At 41.4% G+C, this 20,715-nt stretch overlaps 1 protein-coding gene across 5 annotated transcripts in view; it reads right to left on the bottom strand.

Annotated features, from left to right (window-relative positions):
* Positions 1-20,715, bottom strand: part of ccdc85a (coiled-coil domain containing 85A) — a 64,897-nt gene that overhangs the window by 23,491 nt on the left and 20,691 nt on the right. Inside the window, exons 3-4 of one of the 5 annotated variants that reach the window (XM_071380584.1) lie at positions 6,565-6,622; positions 1,891-2,886 (exon numbers count right to left, since the gene is read on the bottom strand). The exons of 2 other annotated variants lie outside the window; for them this stretch is intronic. In XM_071380584.1, the coding sequence (XP_071236685.1) occupies positions 2,871-2,886; positions 6,565-6,622 (74 nt within the window). In that variant the 3' untranslated portion in view covers positions 1,891-2,870. Of the gene's footprint in view, positions 1-1,890; positions 2,887-6,564; positions 6,623-13,863; positions 16,121-20,715 lie in introns of those variants that run through there. 2 more of the 5 variants (XM_071380585.1, XM_071380586.1) reach the window with 2 other exon arrangements.

Below are 20,715 nucleotides of genomic sequence, written 5' to 3'. Positions count from 1 at the left end.
TTATCTATTTTGGTTAGGCCAGGGTGTGACTAGGGTGGGCATTCTAGTTTCTTTATTTCTATGTTTTCTATTTCTTTGTTTTTGGCCAAGTGTGGTTCCCAATCAGAGGCAGCTGTCTATTGATGTCTCTGATTGGGAATCATACTTAGCCAGCCTTTTTCCCACCTGTGTTTGTGGGTAGTTAGTTTCTGTTTAGTGTCTGCATCTGACAGAACTGTTTCGGTTTTTCACTTTGTTATTTTGTTCAAGTGTTTTTTGAGAAATAAAATATCATGAACACTTACCACGCTGCGCTTTGGTCCATGCCTTCCGATGAGAGACGTTACAAACGGGATATTGGTGTGCATGTAAACGTGGTCAATGTGACAATGGTGTCCCAGATGGTGATTATATATGGTGTGTTTGCCGATTTCAGATGGTCACAACCATATTGATCAGGCCGCACCTTGCTACATCCACCAAACAGGAGAAAACATACCTCAAATGCTGTTGAAGACCGTTTTGGGAAAATGTGGTTTCAGTACAAACCGCCACGCAACGTAGCAAACGTTGAACGCACCCCAGGTAGACTTCCAGGTGTTGTGTGTCACATAACTGACGGAGAGAGACAATAGAGGCAAAGAAAAAGCTGCTTTACTCAATCCCTAGTGAGAACTACTGATTTATACACAGACCGTTCCCTACAGGGAACAGGGAATAACAATGAAGGGGAACAATCCATTGCAAATCCAGGACTTTGCAATGTGATTCCCAAATCCCTAGGCTCTGACATTAGTGTGTGACTGTTATCCTGGATCAAATGTAGGATGTTTAGGACTTGAAAAAACAACGTAGTTCTTCTATAATGAGAAATCCCCAGGGATCTCCATGCATGCACACGCACACAGACACACACACGTGCAGAATCAGACACACACAGAAAGTCACAGTCACACACACAAGCACACACACCAGGTATCAACGTGCTAGCGAAGGCATGTTGCTAATTAGACAATCCCAGTTCCTACAAATTGTGTTATTTTATTTGAACAATACTGCAGTTATGAAATATAAGCCATCCTCTTCAGCCCTCCCAGCCTACATTGACATTACATGTCAAAGTAAGTACAGGCGGATAGACAGACACAGTGTGTTTAGTCAGGTAGGCTGACACAGAGACACAGCTTGCAGGCAGTAGTGAGGGCAACCCTAGTAGGACCCACTACTGGTGCATTGCAGTGAGAACTCAGACAATCACAGGAGTAGGTTTGCAGTTCCGCCCTGCTGACAGAGTTAATGTTAATCAGCACACCACTCCCCTCGCCTACCCCACACACAGGTGTGTGTTTGTAAGATAATTGTGTACAATGAAAATAAAACATTTTCCTTTGTGTGATTTCCTTAGTGTGTATGCTTCCTTTGCGAGTGTATGTATGTTGGTTGGGAAAGTGTAGAGATGTATATGTGTTTCTAACTGCGAGGGTGGTTCTTATTAGAATTGATTTGATCTGATGCCATTTGAGTAAATAAATAATGTTAGACCATTTCCCATGGCAGCAACCCAGAGGAAAATCTATATATTTACTGTATAATATAGTGTTACGAAAACACACAGACACAAGCTGACTATAGAGAGATATTGATCAGATAAGCCTGTGAATATCATGGAGGTCTCTTCGGTCAAGCGGAATGGTGAGCTTGATCATCATGAGCTTCTATCTGCTGTGTTGTGCCTGGATCGACGAGTTAAGCGCATAATTGCTGAATACCTGTTGCCGTTCCTTCTGCTGGGGTGAAATAGTAATTTTCTTCATCCTTAACATGAATCCATGCACTCCTAAATACAAACACACCTATCGTCAGTGTATGGTGTGTGTGTGTGGGGCCAAACAGAAGACAAGTCTCTCTGGATTAGGTATTTTACATAAAGACACTTTATTATATTAGACATACATCTCTTGATATGATATTTATAGATATAATAAGACCAGTAGGTCAAAAATAATACTATCATTGTTATATATAGAAAACTAAGCAGATATACACTACTTTTGACTTATCTTAGTTCTGTCACCAAAAATCTAAAAAGTCACAGGGATTAGAGGTTATACGGTACAGTCTGTTAGTAATAAAGTGTGTGTGTGTGTGTGTGTGTGTGTGTGTGTGTGTGTGTGTGTGTGTGTGTGTGTGTGTGTGTGTGTGTGTGTGTGTGTGTGTGTGTGTGTGTGTGTGTGTGTGTGTGTGTGTGTGTGTGTGTGTGTGTGTGTGTGTGTGTGTGTGTGTGTGTGTGTAAGTGACCCCTCACAAATCACATGAATTGAGATTAGGATTTTGTTATGTTCTCTCCACAACCATTGTCATATTAGCTGGTGTTTACATTTGTAGATGTATAATAAGAGGCCAATATAATACAATCTTCTCAGTTGAACTTTGACACAAGGTTTATGTACTGTACTGTAACACTGGTTGGAACTTCACACAAAGCTGAAAGGGGAACACAGTACTGTAATGCATTATGGAGAGCATGTGTTGGTCTGTAAAGGGCCTATGGCCGACAAGTCTTGTTCCTTTCTGTTTCATAGGCTTTTTTATCAAAGGAGGTAGGACTATTTTGTTGGCAACAGAGAGATAAAATTCACTGACAGTTATATTAATTTGGCAACCACACTACCGTGTTTCCTCTATCTGACATTAAGAAAGAGCATGGCTGAAGTGGGAGAGTCGCCCTCATCAAGACACTGTCTTTCAACCTTTATTTTGGTCTTTCTTTCTCTCTTTTTTTCTCTTTCTCTACTGCACCTCTCTCTCTAGTGTTTCTCTCTGTCTCTCCCCCTCTCTCTCTCTTTAGGGGCTCTGGTCACTGCAGCATGTATGATGGAGGCTTGTCGGGGTCAGGAGGCATCAAAGCTGAAAGACAAGAGGGGAAAATGGGTATTACCATTACTGTGTATATGCATGTTTCGTGCAAGTTGCCATGTGTGTGTGCGCGCGCGTTAGGGATGGGGGTTTTAAATAATTTCACTATTCGAATAGTAATTTCTGTCAGATATCCGGATATTGTAAATACATGTTATTTTTTTACTTACGTTTTTTTACCTGAGCACTGCTGCTATAGCTAGCTAGGCTAATTCAGGCTACATGCTGCGCTTTTCCCCCAACCCCTTTCAGATAAAACAACAGCTTACCTGTTGGTTGCTCGTTGTAGCTTACTCCTTCTCATTGAGAACTTTAAATCCCATAATTTTATTCCATCTTGCATTGCATTAGCGAACTCTCACTTCACTTGCTACACATTGAGCCTCTTTGTCACCTTGATTGGCCAACATCAACAACAAGCTACAGTGCCTATAGAAAGTCTACACCCCATTGAACTTTCTTCACATTTTGCTGCGTTAAACTTAAATCTAAAAAGGGATTATATTCAATTTTTTTCCTACATGTCTACACAACCTACTCCACCTTTTCAAAGTTAAAGAAAGCTATATATCACGTCCTGACCATAGAAAGACTGTATTTTCTATGGTAGAGTAGGTCAGGGCGTGACTAGGGGTGTTTAGTCTAGTTTATTATTTCTATGTGGGGTTCAGGTTAATTTTCCTATGTTGGTGTTTGTGTATGATTCCCAATTAGAGGCAGCTGGTAGTCGTTGTCTCTAATTGGGGATCATACTTAAGTTGCATTTTTTCCACCTGTGGGTGATGGGATATTGTTTATGTTTAGTTGCCTGTTCGCACTGAATTGTCGTCACGGTTCGTTTATTCTTTATTAGTTTTTTTGTATTTACTTAAGTTTCACTTTCATGAAAATATGTGATTTGATTGGAGTCCACCTGTGGTAAATGTGTCGAAGCACGGATCTGGGGAAGGGTAACAACACATTTCTGCAACATTGAAGGTCCCCAAGAACACAGTGGCCTCCATCATTCTTAAATGGAAGAGCACTCCACCAATCAGACCGTTATGGTAGAGTGACCAGATGGAAGCCATGCCAAAAGGTACCTAGAGGACTTTCAGACCATGAGAAAGACTCTCTGGTCTGATGAAACCAAGAAACTCTTTGGCCTGAATGCTAAGCGTCACGTCTGGAGGAAACCTGGCACCATCCCTACGGTGAAGCATGGTGGTGGCAGCATCATGCTGTGGGGATGTTTTTCGGCGGCAGGGACTGGGAGACTAGTCAGGATCGAGGGAAAGATGAACGGAGCAAAGCAAAGAGAGATCCTTTTGGAAAACTCCCTGTGGCGGCAGGTAGCCTAGTGGTTAGAGCGTTGGGCGAGTAACTGAAAGGTTGGTGGATCGAATCCCTGAGCTGACAAGGTAAAAATCTGTCGTTCTGCCCTTGAACAAGGCAGTTAACCCACTGTTCCTAGGCCGTCATTGTAAATAAGATTTTGTTCTTAACCGACTTGCCTGGTAAAATAAAAATAAATAACATAACAATCCTTGATGAAAACCTGCTCACGACCTCAGACTGGGGCGAAGGTTCACCTTCCAACAGGACAACGACCCTAAGCACAAAGACAAGACAATGCAGGAGTGGCTTTGGAACAGGTCTCTGAATGTCCTTGACTGGCCCAGCCAGAGCTCGGACATGAACCCGATTGAACATCTCTGAAGAGACCTGAAAATAGCTGTGCAGCGACGCTCCTCATCCAACCTTACAGAGCTTGAGAAGATCTGCAGAGAATAATGGGAGAAACTCCCCAAATACAGGTGTATTGTAGCATCATACCCAAGAAGACTTGAGGCTATAATCGCTGCCAAAGGTGCTTCAACAAAGTATTGAGTAGAAGATTTGAATACCAATGTAAATGGAATATTTCCGGTTTTTATTTTTAATACAATTGCAAAAATTTCTAAAAACCTGTTTTGCTTTGTCATTATGGGGTATTGTGTGTAGATTGATGAGGGGGAAAAAACTATTCAATAAATTTTAGATTAAGGCCAAAATATGGAAAAATTCAAATGGTCTGAATACTTTCTGAATGCACTGTATGTGTTTGTTTTTGTGTGTGTGCATGCCTTTGTATGTGCAGTACCAGTCAAAAGTGTGGACACACATACTCATTCTAGGGTTTTTCTTGATTTTGTACTATTTTCTACATTTTCTACATAGTAAAGACATCAAAACTATGAAATAACACACATGGAATAATGTAGTAACCAAAAAAGTGTTAAACAAATCAAAATATATTTTAGATTTTAGATTCTTCAAAGTAGCCACCATTTGCCTTGATGACAGCTTTGCACTCTTGGCATTCTCTCAACCAGCTAGTCTCCTGGAATGCATTTCAATTAACAGGTGTGTCTTGTTAAAAGTTAATTGTGGAATTTCTTTCCTTAATGCGTTTGAGCCAATCAGTTAGGTTGTGACAAGGTAGGGTTGGTATACAGAAGATAGCCCTATTTGGTAAAATACCTGGTTCATATAATGGCAAGAACAGCTCAAATAAGCATAGAGAAACGACAGTCCATCATTACTTTAAGACATGAAGGTCAGTCAATCTGGATGAACTTTGAAAGTTTCTTCAAGTGCAGTCGCAAAAACCATCAAGCGTTATGATGAAACTGGCTCTCATGAGGACCACCACAGGAAAGGAAGACCCAGAGTTACCTCTGCTGCAGAGGATAAGTTCATTAGCACCTCAGATTGCAGCCCAAATAAATGCTTCACAGAGTTCAAGTAACAGACATATCTCAACATCAACTGTTCAGAGGAGACTGTATGAATCAGGCCTTCATGGTCAAATTGCTGCAAATAAACCACTACTAAAGGACACCAATAAGAAGAAGAGACTTGCTGGGGCAAGAAACACGAGCAATGGACATTAGACCGGTGGAAATCTGTCCTTTGGTCTGATGAGTCCAAATTTTAGATTTTTGGTTCCAACCGCCATGTCTTTGTGAGACGCAGAGTAGGTGAATGGATGATCTCCGCGTGTGTGGTTACCACCGTGAAGCATGGAGGATGTGTGATGATGTGGGGGTGCTTTGCTGGTGACACTGACAGTGATTTATTTAGAATTCAAGGCACACTTAACCAGCATGGCTACCACAGCATTCTGCAGCGATACGCCATACCATCTGGTTTGTGCATAGTGGGACTATCATTTGTTTTTCAACAGGACAATGACCAACACACCTCCAGGCTGTGTAAGGACTACTTGACCAAGAAGGAGATGCATCAGATGACCTGGCCTCCACAATCACCTGACCTCAACCCAATTGAGATAGTTTAGGATGAGTTGGACCGCAGAGTGAAGGAAAAGCAGCCAACAAGTACTCGGCATATGTGTGAAGTCCTTCAAGACTGTTGTAAAAGGATTCCAGGTGAAGCTGGTTGAGAGAATGCCAAGAGTGTGCAAAGCTGTCATCAAGGAAAGGGGTGGCTACTTTGAAGAATCTCAAATATAAAATATATTTTGATTTGTTTAACACTTTTTTGGTTACTACATGATTCCATATTTGTTATTTCATAGTTTTGATGTCTTTACTATTATTCTACAATGTAGAAAATAGTAAAAATAAAGAAAAACCCTTGAATGAGTAGGTGTGTCCAAACTTTGACTGGTATTGTATGTCTCACCTGTCCCAAATCTTCACACTCCTACAGGTGTTGGTGCAGCAGCCAGCAGATATGAGAGCTGGAAACAACATAGAATAAAATAAACATATTTAAGATTGAAAATATATTATAGTAGAGTATTGTCGTGTGTCTGTCTTGATTTTCACAGTATATCCAGAGCAGTGTGTGTGTGTGTGTGTGTGTGTGTGTGTGTGTGTGTGTGTGTGTGTGTGTGTGTGTGTGTGTGTGTGTGTGTGTGTGTGTGTGTGTGTGTGTGTGTGTGTGTGTTCGTACGTGTGGCCATAGTAGTGAGTCACTGTACTAATTACAGTCATTAGGTGGAAAACAACCCCATAATTCAAGTGTGTTGTAATAAGGAAGCATCACTTAATCTGAGAGGACTGGATCTGCTGGTTTGATTTGCTTATAATGCCCTCTTAATTATTTATGTTTGATACACTGAGGACAACACACACACACCCCAGTTAGCACATAACGTTCTAAGAACCATATGTTTCTTAGATCTTGGTGAAAGCAAGGTTGTTCTATGGTTATTTTGCATACAACCTTCCCACAAAGTTCTGTGAATGGTGCAGGATACCAAGCTAGCACATAACATGAAACATATGTTTATTAGGTGGGAATTTCGGTGCTTCAGCATAATGAACGTTTCCTACAGGTTTCCTCGTGGTTAAATTTAAAGTAATGTTCAGAGAACGTTAAGAGACAACAATCTTCTGTGGGAATTTCAGTACTTGAGCATAACATTTTCTACAGGTTTCCTCACGGTTCTATTTAAAGTCATGTTCACAGGACATTAAGAAGACATTCCATAAAAAATATAAGAAAACAGTAACATTCAAAGAATGTTATTTAAAAACATACATTCCGTTCTCAGCGTCAACAAAACTTTCTCTATGTTGTGTGTTCAGGTGTGTTGGCCGTTCCACTAATTGGCCACACCTGGTTCTTTTTTATTTTTTTTATTTTTATTTTTTATAAATTTTATCCCATTTTCTCCCCCCTTTTTGTGGTATCCAATCGCTAGTAATTACTATCTTGTCTCATCGCTACAACTCCCGTACGGGCTCGGGAGAGACGAAGGTCGAAAGCCATGCGTCCTCCGAAGCACAACCCAACCAAGCCGCACTGCTTCTTAACACAGCGCGCCTCCAACCCGGAAGCCAGCCGCACCAATGTGTCGGAGGAAACACCGTGTACCTGGCCCCCTTGGTTAGCGCGCACTGCGCCCGGCCCGCCACAGGAGTCGCTGGAGCGCGATGAGACAAGGATATCCCTACCGGCCAAACCCTCCCTAACCCGGACGACGCTAGCCCAATTGTGCGTCGCCCCACGGACCTCCCGGTCGCGGCCGGCTGCGACAGAGCCTGGGCGCGAACCCAGAGACTCTGGTGGCGAAGTTAGCACTGCGATGCAGTGCCCTAGACCACTGCGCCACCCGGGAGGCCTCACCTGGTTCTTAAAGAGTGCTTGTTTTCTTTGAAATTGGGTCAATTTGAATAGACTAAACTGAACAGCTTTGTATGAGTAAAAAAAAACATGGCATGCTACTTCCATTCTGGTGGTGCAGTGGACTAATTCCATGGATAGAAAACAGAAGATCATCGTTTTGAATCTCACTGACGCTGTGCCACAATAAATCTATGCTTGGAGTTCAAAACAGTTAATAAAAACTAAACTAGCAGTGTTATTAAAAGTCATATTGAAACATTTTCTCAGAACAGAATTTTCTCAGTACCTTAAAATAACCTAGAATTTCAGTTCTCAGAACATTAATAAAACCTCCCAGGAAAACATTCAGGGAACCATAGTAAAACATTTTCAGAACCTCCCAGCAACTGAAAAATATTTGTTCCCAGAAAAGGTAAAATGATCATTTCTGTTTTTAGAATGTTTAAAAAACGTTCTGTTTTAACGGTCAGGAAACGTATGGCTTCGTTCCCAGAACCAATGGGAATCAAAAAATGTACGTTCCCACAACTTCCAAGAAACTGAATGTCTGTCATTCTGCCCCTGAGCAAAGCAGTTAACCTACTGTTCCCCGGGCGCCGAAGACGTGGATATCAATTAAGGCAGCCCCTGCACCTCTCTGATTCAGAGGGGTTGGGTTAAAAACATTTCAGTTGAAGGCATTCAGTTGTACAACTGACTAGATATCCCCCTTTCCCTTTCCCAGTGCAAATGAAAAACATGTTTTAAGTTTCAAAGTTACAACAACCTATAGCTAAGTTTTTGTTATTTGGAGTTAATAAATACTTTTTGATTTGGGTCACAGCATATTATGCATATCTGCTACTGTAGCATAGCAGCAAAGGCTGGACAAATATTATTTATCTCTTTTGTTTTAATATGTTAAAATGCATCCTACTGTATGTACATAAGTGAACATTATCAAGGGCCATATTTTTTCAAATAAAACAATGGCCAGGTTGGGTCGCAGTTGCAAAAAAAAATTGTAAAAACAAATAGGCTATGTCTGGTCCGTGAATTCTTTGTGTTTTTTCAAGTTTGACACCCCTTGGCTAGACTATCTATTTATGTAACTAGCTATTTATTTAGCAAGTTAAAAACACGGAGCCTAATGTTAGCTAGCTAGCTGCTGGGAGGATGACATGTCATTGGATGAGTGGGTGAGTGACCGACTTTTTCCACTCATATCGTTTTTCTTTGGCTACAGCTAGAGATGCTGCAGGTTCATTTGGTTAGCGAGCAAGAAATGTGAATCACTTTATCCACAGTTAGCATATCTCTTAGTTGTCAATCAAATGTACTTGGTATCGATCAAATGTGCGGGCAGGCAGGCAAGTTCCCATTCAGTTGTTAAAACGTGGAGTTGGGGCAAGCATGCATTTGCAGGCAAGGTGCAGAAGGATGAGCAGGCCACTATTCCCCATTGTTTATCAGTGCAATTTTGACGGCAAACTAGTTTGAGAGGCTTAATCTACTGTTCCCTCGTTCGATTTTAGCGCATCTCGCTCTGGCTAGCATTAGTTTTTGATCTTGTTGTTGTTGATGTGCATAGGCAACTGAGGGAGAGAGACTCCCTTTTCATGGTTGTTCGATCAATAGGATTGTGAAGTTTGCAAATGTAAGAGGACTCCCGTGGTATTTACATATTTGCAGAACTCCATTCAGGTGTATTTTGTCGCTTTTGGTGAATGCGTTCTAATGATCTAATGTTGCGCTGTTACTACTGCCTGTAAACACACAGTCCAGTTCAAAGTGAATGATGGCAGGCCTGTGTGGCAAATGACTTATTTGCATATAAGCCTACTGTACCTCTGATTGGCTATGATGCACCCAGACAGGACAGATGTTTTATTTGGTTTTAATTACAGCAGTGTATATTAATTGTCCAAACGCGAGGCCGCTTTCCCACTCTATATTAATATAGAATTTTCACAAACGCCTTACTATACGTAATTCCCAAACATACTATGAATTTATGAAAACATGATAATGAACATATCTCTCTTGTCAGAAAATGTACAAAAAAGGTGTAATATTCTTCCTGGAGGTGTATATGAACAGATTTTATGTCATGTTGCAAAAATGCTGTCAGTTCCACTTTAAAACAGTTACAGAGTTTAATTGCTGTGATAGGAGAAAACTAAGGATAGATCAACAACATTGTAGTTATTCCACAATACTAACCTAAATGACAGTGAGAAGACTGAAGCCTGTACAGAATAAAAATATTCCAAAACATGCATCCTCTTTGCAAAAAGGCACAAAAGTAAAACTGCAAAAATGTGTCAAAGAAATGTACTTTTGTCCTGAATGTTATGTTTCGAGCAAATCCAACACAACACATCACTGAGTACTACTCTTCATATTGTCATCGGCAAGGACTAGGGAGTTTTTTAGGAATAAAAAATAAATAGGAAAAAGCCAAACACAGGCAAAATCCTAGAGGAAAACCTGGTTCAGTCTGCTTCCAACAGACACTGGGAGACAAATTCCCCTTTCAGCAGGACAATAACCTAAAACACAAGGCCAAATATACAGTGGAGTTGCTTACCATGATGACATTGAATGTTCCTGAGTGGCCTAGTTACAGGTTCGACTTAAATCGGCTTGAAAATCTATGGCAAGACTTGAAAATCGCTTTCTAGCAATGATCAGCAACCAATTTGACAAAGTTTGAATAATCAGAATTTAATTTGAATAATCTGAATTTAATTTTCAATAAATTTGCAAAAATTTCTAAAAACATGTTTTCACTTTGTCATTATGGGGTATTGTGTGTAGATAGGTGAGAAAAACATATTTAATACATTTTGAATCAGGCTGTAACACAACAAAATGTGGAATAAGTCAAGGGGTATGAATACTTTCTGAAGGCACTGTACATATATGACTCGTTTCAGGAAACTAGGCATATGTCGCACTACTTCACAGGAGCGTCATTTGAACGTAAACAAATATTTTTTATCAAAATGTGTTTTTTTGGTAGAAATGCCTTCTGGAATATGTGACCTTTCATTTGCCTTAATAACAAACTTGTATTCTATTCTAAATATGAACACAATTGTTAAATTACGAGCCAAGTTGGTTTAGCCACAGAAAAAGATGGAACCTTCCCACTAGCCATGATTGGCTGAGAAAATGGATGGGTTGGATATGCCGGGAGATGAGTTTGGATTGGTCTGCAATGTAGCATGCTTCTGTCTATAACGTGAGCTGTTCAGTATGTGTTGACAATCCTTTCCATGAAAGATATAACGCTAGCCATAGAGAACTACAAAAGTTTTGCTACTTTTCTCAACAACATGACTTGACACAACGCTGGCCAAATGAGATGTAGCTAAACAAAATTGAGTTAAATGGTTAACTACGTGAAGCATTCATCCATGTATACAGATAAGAGTCTAGCTACATTTTCAGATATACGTTTCTAATTTAGTCAGAAAGTCGTTTTTATTGCAAGTTAAAGCGTACTGTTAGTTAGCAAACGTTAGCTTGCTGTCTCGCTAACTAACATTAAGTGTATGATCTGTGTAGTAATATTATTTGAATCAGGAATCCATTTGCATTGCTAGTTATAGCCTAATGTTAGCTAGCTAACATTGAACCAATTTTGTTAGCTTTAGCTACCTGCAGATTCATACTACAGCCATGACAATGTTTGTATTGGTACTGTAGTACTATGAGATTATCCTGGTTCATTGTTTAACTAGCTAGCTACGTGTGTGTGTGCATGCGTGTTTATTTAATATTCTAAGTACAGAGAAAACACTGACAGGTGTTTTGAAGGGCTATCCTGCCCCTATCCTGTCCTCTAAGCAGAGAGACCCTGATCCTCCTGGCCCTCTGCCACTATTGACCTGCTTCCTCCTGCCCTCCCATTGGTCCAGCCAGAGACAGGGACAGAGACCTCTGGCTAGTCCACAGCTGTCTCCTCTGCTCTGCTGCACCTGTGTGTGTGTGTGTGTGTGTGTGTGTGTGTGTGTGTGTGTGTGTGTGTGTGTGTGTGTGTGTGTGTGTGTGTGTGTGTGTGGAGGGGGGAGGTGGCCCTCCATTTTGTTAGGGTCCTCTGAGGCATAGCCTCATTGTGAGAGGAGGAAAGAAGGGAGAATAGAAAGAGCCGACTCTTTGAACAACAGCGCCAGGCTTCTATGAAGACTTCAAAGAGTAAACACACACACACAAACACATATAAAAAGGTAAAGACACACACACACATATAACGACACACACACCACCTCAACAGTCTTCATTATGTTCCTGAATCCCTCTATGACAGCCATTAGACACAGTGTCAGTGAAGGTCTGCTCTGAACCTCTGCATTAGGCTATTGGTGGGGGAACAAAAAGCTCAAAGCACCAGGAACGACGCCTAAGTGTTGCTTACACTATCAAATAAACAGAATGATTTTACTGCATCTATTTGGATACATAACACACTGTACACTAAGATCAGTCAGAAGCCTGTAGCTGACATGGTTAGGGGAGTTAGTGTGTGTGTGCGTGCTTACATGTGTGTGCATGCCTGTACACGCATACTGTACATGCGCATGTGTGCGTGTCTATGTTCATGACAGTGTGGGTAGGTTAGCTGCACATGTAAGCCATTAATAATATGTAAAATATTCCTCAGCAGACATAATAGGAAAAAGGCTTCAAAGTGGAAATGCAAATTAGAAGCTAGGGAAGCAGCTGTTGGCCTAGCTTAGGAGCTGTCCCCTGTAGAGGACCTCTGATCACTATCACACACACATACACATGCTCACACACGCTCACATACACTCACACATCCTCCAACATCCCATAATCCAACAGCAGTCCAGGTCAACACTTAATTAGTTTCCTACCAAATATCTGTGCTGGGCTTACCACCTTATTAACCTACTTCCTGCTTGCTAGCAACCAAAAGAGAGAAAAATACCCAACAGTGACAGCACACACACTTTCTGACTCCCACTTCCACACACACTTCCCTGTTATAGTTGTTTGTGGGAACTCCTAGCACTCGCAGCCGGAAGACCCAGAGATGGAGTAAATAGAAGTGATTGGAGCACACCAGGAAAACCAGCGATATTAGGAGCTTTAACTACTATTTAAAAACCCTAAGATCAAACACACTCACACACTTACGCTGTGTGTGTGTGTGTGTTTTCTCTGGAGGCAAATTAGGCTCTCATCCTTAGTCCTACTGAAGGCATCCACCCACAACAGACCAATGTTCTGTCTCTTCTCTTGTCTGTAGAAACACAGCAGGGGTACTGAGGAACACTATACTGTATTCAGTCCTGGTCTAGCTACTGACTGCCTGCCCTGGTACTGAGAGAGAGATCACAGGAGGCTGGTGAGAGGAGGACGGCTCATAATAATGACTGGGATGGAGTGAATGGAATGGTATCAAACTCATGGAAACCACATGTTTGATGTGCTTGATACCATTCCATTGATTCCGTCCCAGAGTGTCTAGTTTGAGAAACAGACGCCTCACAAGTCCTCAACTGGCAGCTTCATTAAATAGTACTCACAAAACACCAGTCTCAACGTCAACAGTGAAGAGGCGACTCCGGGATGCTGGCCTTCTAGGCAGAGTTCCTCTGTCCAATGTCTGTGTTCTTTTGCCCATCTTAATCTGAGTCTGAGATATGGCTTTTTCTTTGCAACTCTGCCTAGAAGGCCAGCATCCCGGTGTCGTGTTTTCACTGTTGACGTTGAGACTGGTGTTTTTGCGGGTACTATTTAATGAAGCTGCCAGTTGAGGACTTGTGAGGCGTCTGTTTCTCAAACTAGACACTCTAATGTACTTGTTCTCTTGCGCAGTTGTGCACCGGGGCCTCCCACTCCTCTTTCTATTCTGGTTAGAGCCAGTTTGCGTAGTTCTGTGAAGGGAGTAGTACACAGCGTTGTACGAGATCTTCAGTTTCTTGGCAATTTCTCGCATGGAATAGCCTTAATTTCTCAGAACAAGAATAGACTGACGAGTTTCAGAAGAAAGTTATTTGTTTATGGCCATTTTGAGCCTGTAATAGAACCCACAAATGCTGATGCTCCAGATACTCAACTAGTCTAAAGAAGGCCAGTTTTAAGCTGTGCAAAAGGGTTTTCGAATGATCAATTATCCTTTTAAAATTATAAACTTTGATTAGCTAACACAACGTGCTATTGGAACACAGGTGTGATGGTTGCTGATAATTGGCCTCTGTACGCTAATGTAGATATTCCATTAAAAATCATCCGTTTCCAGCTACAATAGTAATTTACAATATTAACAATGTCTACACTGTATTTGTGATCAATTTGATGTTATTTTAATGGGCAAAAATGATATTATCTTTCAAAAACAGGGACATTTCTAAGTGACCCCAAACTTTTGAACGGTAGTGTACATACAGTATATTTTTATTTTTTTACACATACTTTTCTCAACATTAACCACATCCGAAACAAACCCTTCCACAAACCAAAGTATCAGCCATCACACCATGCAAAGGAACATGTCACATTGGTATGAATGATTTGGGAGACAGGCGCAGGAATGCGTAATAGTTATTTTTATTTCTTACCCAAATTACGGCGTGCCATGTAAAGGCACAGGGACGAAGACCAAACAAACACTATACAAAACACAGGGTAGAAACTCAAACAAAAGAGCGAGGAGTACCTCGAATAAATAACACAAGCGCACAATGATTAACACACTGGACGAGACCCGTAATCATCTGCGCAATCCACAATCGCACGAAAGACAAACCACACATAGAACAGGTACTCACACGAACCAACGGACATTGTAACAATAAATCGACAGCACAATGGTAAACCAAGGACACACTTATACAATTACTAATCACTGTGAATAGGGGGCAGGTGTGCGTAATGAATGTTCCGGAGAGATCCGTGACAGAACAACCTAATCAAAACCTTTCCTTTATAGAATGCACCTAACTGTCAACTCCGTCAAACAGCACAAAAGGCATGTCTATCTTTGTTTCCATTATCCAACTTGTGTTCAAAGGCTTTGATTGTTCTACTCTAACACTAGACTATTCAAAAATGCAATACAAATCTCCAAAACGTCTCCCTGTTCCGTTCCATACCACTGAATAATGATCCAGGGCCAACCCTGCTAGCATCCTGGCATGCCCTTCCAGACTCAGAACATAAAACAAGATCCACAAAGCAAACACCATCCCTTATGTCCAGCACAGCAAGTACTTCAACAGTCTTAGCATATATTGCAGGACAATGATGAACAATGACTACCAATCAGCGATGGAGCTGACAACCATGCATCAATTACAAAAACATCTTCCTTGTCACTATACTGTTGGGTTGTGCAACCCTTTACTCAGTTCGGAACCATTGCTATTCTAAAATGTTTACACAGCTTATCAGTGATATTGAATGCAGCCCAGTTAGCACATCTGGCATGACAACAGGAAGTCTGACTGACAGTGAGAAGAGGATGTGGAGCATATGCTGACGTCATATCCTCTTTCTCAGCAATCTTTCTTCACAGCTACAACCGGGCTCAAATCTCAGGGCTAAAAATAGACCCAGCATCATACACTGTATGACAGCCTAAAGAATAAACAGCCACCGTTTCCTCTATTCTCTTATCCAATAACTCTCTCTCTCTCTTGTTCACTCACACACACACAAACACACACAAACACACACACTGCCCTGAGGAGAGGTAGGTGTGCTTAACCCTTTACTGACAGAGTGGAGAAGCGATGTCATCAGGTCTGGTAAAGGTCTGCTCAGGAGCTTCTCTGCTGACACGTTAGAACATCATGAGGTCAGGTGACACACTGCCAACCAATGCTATTATCATGAGACTAATTCAGACTTCTGTAAGGGACACCCATAACCAGATTGGAATACAGTACTAGTGCAAAAAGTAAACACTCTGCATCTACCAGGATTGGGATTCAAACATTTCAAGGACGGATGAGGTTTGCGCCATTTTCTCCCTTGGAGAAAGGTTCTGTCTTTGTGTTCTTTGCTTCGCCAGGCTTCTGCAGCTGTCTTTTGTCTGGGTGAACAAGTTCTCAAAAGATGACTTGGGGAGGGGGGGGCATACAGCCAGTTCCTGAAAGACAGAATATGACCTTCAGCTTGGCATACCCCACAAAGAGTAAAGCTCCTTCAAATACAACAGCTCAGCCTTCGTCATACCCTCAATGTGCGTCACACACTCATTCACTCACAGTGAGCGACCACAGTTGGATGGCTGAATTGACAAGGGCAGTATGATTGCCATGTGTATTGGTGATAGTGAAGAGGCTATTGCTAATGTCCATATTCTTATGATGCTCCATTCCCTCACTTGCATATGCACACCCCCACGCACACAATACACACAACACACATACACTCTGTCATTCTCTCTCTCACTGTTTGAACAGATTTTCGTGGCTAGGCCAACATGATTGGTCGTGAGAGTCTGGAAAATGGGACATTGGATTCTCCCATTCTGCTGGTTTACAGGAAGTCCCTCCATCCTACTCTGCATCTTCACTGGCAGGTTTGCTCCATATTCACTATGTGGCTGCTGGCCTTACTTCTGGTATTTTATTAACTTCTTAAAGCATGTGCTAAATATTCACAGTACATATGCTATTTAGCTGCCTAACGATTCTACTACTTCCTTTCCCTATATGTAATATGGTCCAATTCTGTACAGTCTAGGATGGCCACAGTGAAAGAGCAGAGACAGAGTGATGTGTGCCCTCTCATCAGAAACAAAAAAGTTGCCTCCTATTCAGTCGAGCAACCACTTCTTTCTGCCTATGAACAATAATGCAAGCAAGGCCAGCTGAGACTCAGCCAAACTGCAGTGCTTTCACTTATGCCCCTTTAAAGCATATACACACACACACACACTTTCATAATCATATTTTCTGTGACAAGACACACACTGTCACACACACACACACACACACTTTCTCACTCAAGCGAATGGGGCACCATCTGTTGCTGCTCACACCACACCTGACACCAAGCATGTCAGTGTTCTGGTCTTAACGACACACACACTGACTTCTACACATCCAATCAGTCATCTCTTTTCCATCCATACTATCATTATCTAAAAACACAATCTACAAAACATAATCATCATTAAGGCTCTAAATCGTGCTATTTAAGGTCTGACAGCATAAATTAAAGCTGTGATTAATTCATGCAACACACACACACACAGACAGACACCAACACACGTACGTACGCACACACACACACACACACACACACACACACACACACACACACACACACACACACACACACACACACACACACACACACACACACACACACACACACACACACACACACACACACACACATACATTAACATTAATCAAGAATATAATGGACTCTGCTGGTGCTGGGCAATTAGAGCTCAGCAGACAACTACTATAGCATGAGATGAGTATTTGACAGATATTCATGCACTATCTCTGAGACTGACGGATCTATAAGATGAAGAATGTCTGTTGAGAGCTACAACACATACTTGGGGACGGATTCAATATAGCGTGCTTGACATTTTGGTCATTTCTGATTGAGCCGACCTGCGCAGCACATACAAGTGTCTGCATACAGTGCCATCAGAAAGCATTCCTACCCCTTGACATATTTCACATGTTGTTGTGTTACAGTCTGAAATCAAAATTGATTAAATAGATTTTTTTTCTCTCACCCATCTACACACAATAGCCCATAATGACTAATTGAAATACAGAAATATCTCAATACATGTTAGAATCACCATTGGCAGTGATTACATCTATGAGTCTTTCTGGGTAAGTGTCTTAGACCTTTGCACACCTGGATTGTACAATATTTGCACATTATTCTTTTTTTAATAATTCAAGCTCTGTTAAGTTGTTTGTTGATCATTGCAAGACAACTATTTTCAGCTCTTGGCCCTTGGCCTCATGATGAAATCCCTGAGCGGTTTCTTTCCTCTCCGGAAACTGAGTTAGGAAGGACACATGTATCTTTGTAGTGGCTGGGTGTATTGATACAGAATCAAAAGTGTAATAATAACTTCACCATGCTCAAAGGGATATTAATTGTCTGCTTTTTTATTTTTACCCATCTATTGTACTACACCGACGCTTGTCGGATGTGGTAGGGCTTGCAAACTAAAACGGACTACAAAGGGAAGCACAGCCGTGAGCTGCCCAGTGACACAAGCATACCAGACGAGCTACAGTTGAAGTCAGAAGTTTACATACACCTTAGCCAAATAGATTTAAACTCTGTTTTTCACAATTCCTGACATTTAATCCTAGTAAAAATCCCCTGTCTTAGGTCAGTTAGGATCACCACTTTATGTTAAGAATGTGAAATGTCGGAAAAATAGTAGAGAGAATGATTTTTTTCAGGTTTTATTTCTTTCATCACATTCCCAGTGGGTCAGAAGTTTACATTCGAGGTTGACTGATCGGCATGGACGATTAATTAGGGCCGATTTCAAGTTTTCATAACAATCGGTAATCGGCAATTTTGGATGCCGATTATGGCCGATTTCATTGCATTCAATGAGGAAACTGCGTGGCAGGCTGACCACCTGTTACGCAAGTGCAGCAAGGAGCCAAGGTAAGTTGCTAGCTAGCTGTCACGATCGTCATAAGAAGCGGACCAAGGTGCAGCGTGAAAGAAAGACATCTTCTTTAATTTCAATGAAGACGAAACAAAACGAACAAAAACAACAAACAGACGACCGTGAAGCTATATTAAACAAAATAGTGCTGACACTAAACACTACACATAGACATAGACAATTACCCACAAAAGCCTACCATCTATGGCTGCCTTAAATATGGCTCCCAATCAGAGACAATGAATGACAGCTGTCTCTGATTGAGAACCATTCAGGCAACCATAGACTTGCCTAGACAACTATACTAAACACAACCCCATACACTCAACAAAACCCCCTATACAATACCACCACCCAAGACGAGACAAATACATACACACATCCCCCCTGTCACACCCTGACCTAACCAAAATATTTCAGAAAACAAAGAATACTAAGGCCAGGGCGTGACACAGCATTAAATTTATCTTATAAAAAACAATCAATCTTCACATAATCAATAGTTAAATACACATTGTTGATGACATTACTAGGTTAACTAGCTTGTCCGGTGTTGCATATAATCAATGTGGTGCCTGTTAATTTATCATCGAATCACAGCCTACTTCGCCAAACGGGGCCAAAAGCGCACTTGCGAAAAAAGCGCATTCGTTGCACGAATGTACCTATCCACAATCATCAATGCCTTTCTTAAAATCAATACAATTTTCAACCACTCCACAAATGTCTTGTTAACAAACTATGGTTTTGGCAAGTCGGGTAGGACATCTACTTTGTGCATGACACAAGTAATTTTTCCAACAATTGTTTACAGACAGATTATTTCACTAATAATTCACTGTATCACAATTTCAGTGGGTCAGAAGTTTACATACACTAAGCTGATTGTGACTTTAAACAGCTTGGAAAATTCCAAAAAATGATGTCAAGGCTTTAGAAGCTTCTGATAGGCTAATTGACATCATTTCAGTCAACTGGAGGTGTACCTGTGGATGTATTTCAAGGCCTACCTTCAAACCCAGTGCCTCTTTGCTTGACATCATGGGAAATCAAAAGAAATCAGCCAAGACCTCAGAAAATATATTGTAGACCTCCACACGTCTGGTTCATCCTTGGGGAGCAATTTCCAAATGCCTGAAGGTACCACGTTCATCTGTACAAACAATAGTACGCAAGTATAAACACCATGGGACCACGCAGCCGTCATACCGCTCAGGAAGGAGACGTGTTCTGTCTCCTAGAGATGAATGTACTTTGGTGCGAAAAGTGCAAATCAATCCCAGAACAACAGCAAAGGACCTTGTGAAGATGCTGGAGGAAACAGGTGCAAAAGTATCTATATCCACAGTAAAACGAGTCCTATATCGACATAACCTGAAAGGTCGCTCAGCAAGGAAGAAGCCACTGCTCCAAAACCGCCATAAAAAAGCCAGACTACAGTTTGCAACTGCACATGGGGACAAAGATCGTACTTTTTGGAGAAATATCCTCTGGTCTGATGAAACAAAAATGGAACTGTTTGGCTATAATGACCATCGTTATGTTTGGAGGAAAAAGGGGGAGGCTTGCAAGCCGAAGAACACCATCCCAACCGTGAAGCACGTGGGTGGCAGCATCATGTTGTGGGGGTGCTTTGCTGCAGGAGGGACTGGTGCACTTCACAAAATAGATGGCATCATGAGGAGGAAAGTTATGTGGATATATTGAAGCAACATCTCAAGACATCAGTCAGGAAGTTAAAGCTTGGTCACAAATGGGTCTTCCAAATGGACAATGACCCCAAGCATACTTCCAAAGTTGTGGCAAAATGGCTTAAGGACAACAAAGTCAAGGTATTGGAGTGGCCATCACAAAGCCCTGACCTCAATCCCATAGAATATTTGTGGGCAGAACTGAAAAAGCGTGTGAGAGCAAGGAGGTCTACAAACCTGACTCAGTTACGCCAGCTCTGTCAGGAGGAATGGGCCAAAATTCACCCAACTTATTGTGGGAAGCTTGTGGAAGGCTACCCAAAATGTTTGACCCAAGTTAAACAATTTAAAGGCAATGCTACCAAATAATAATTGAGTGTA

Source organism: Salvelinus alpinus, chromosome 32, assembly GCF_045679555.1.
Source record: "Salvelinus alpinus chromosome 32, SLU_Salpinus.1, whole genome shotgun sequence".
Lineage (NCBI taxonomy): Eukaryota > Metazoa > Chordata > Actinopteri > Salmoniformes > Salmonidae > Salvelinus > Salvelinus alpinus.
Note: the sequence above shows the minus strand (reverse complement) of the source record. Positions and strands in the feature narration are given on the sequence as shown.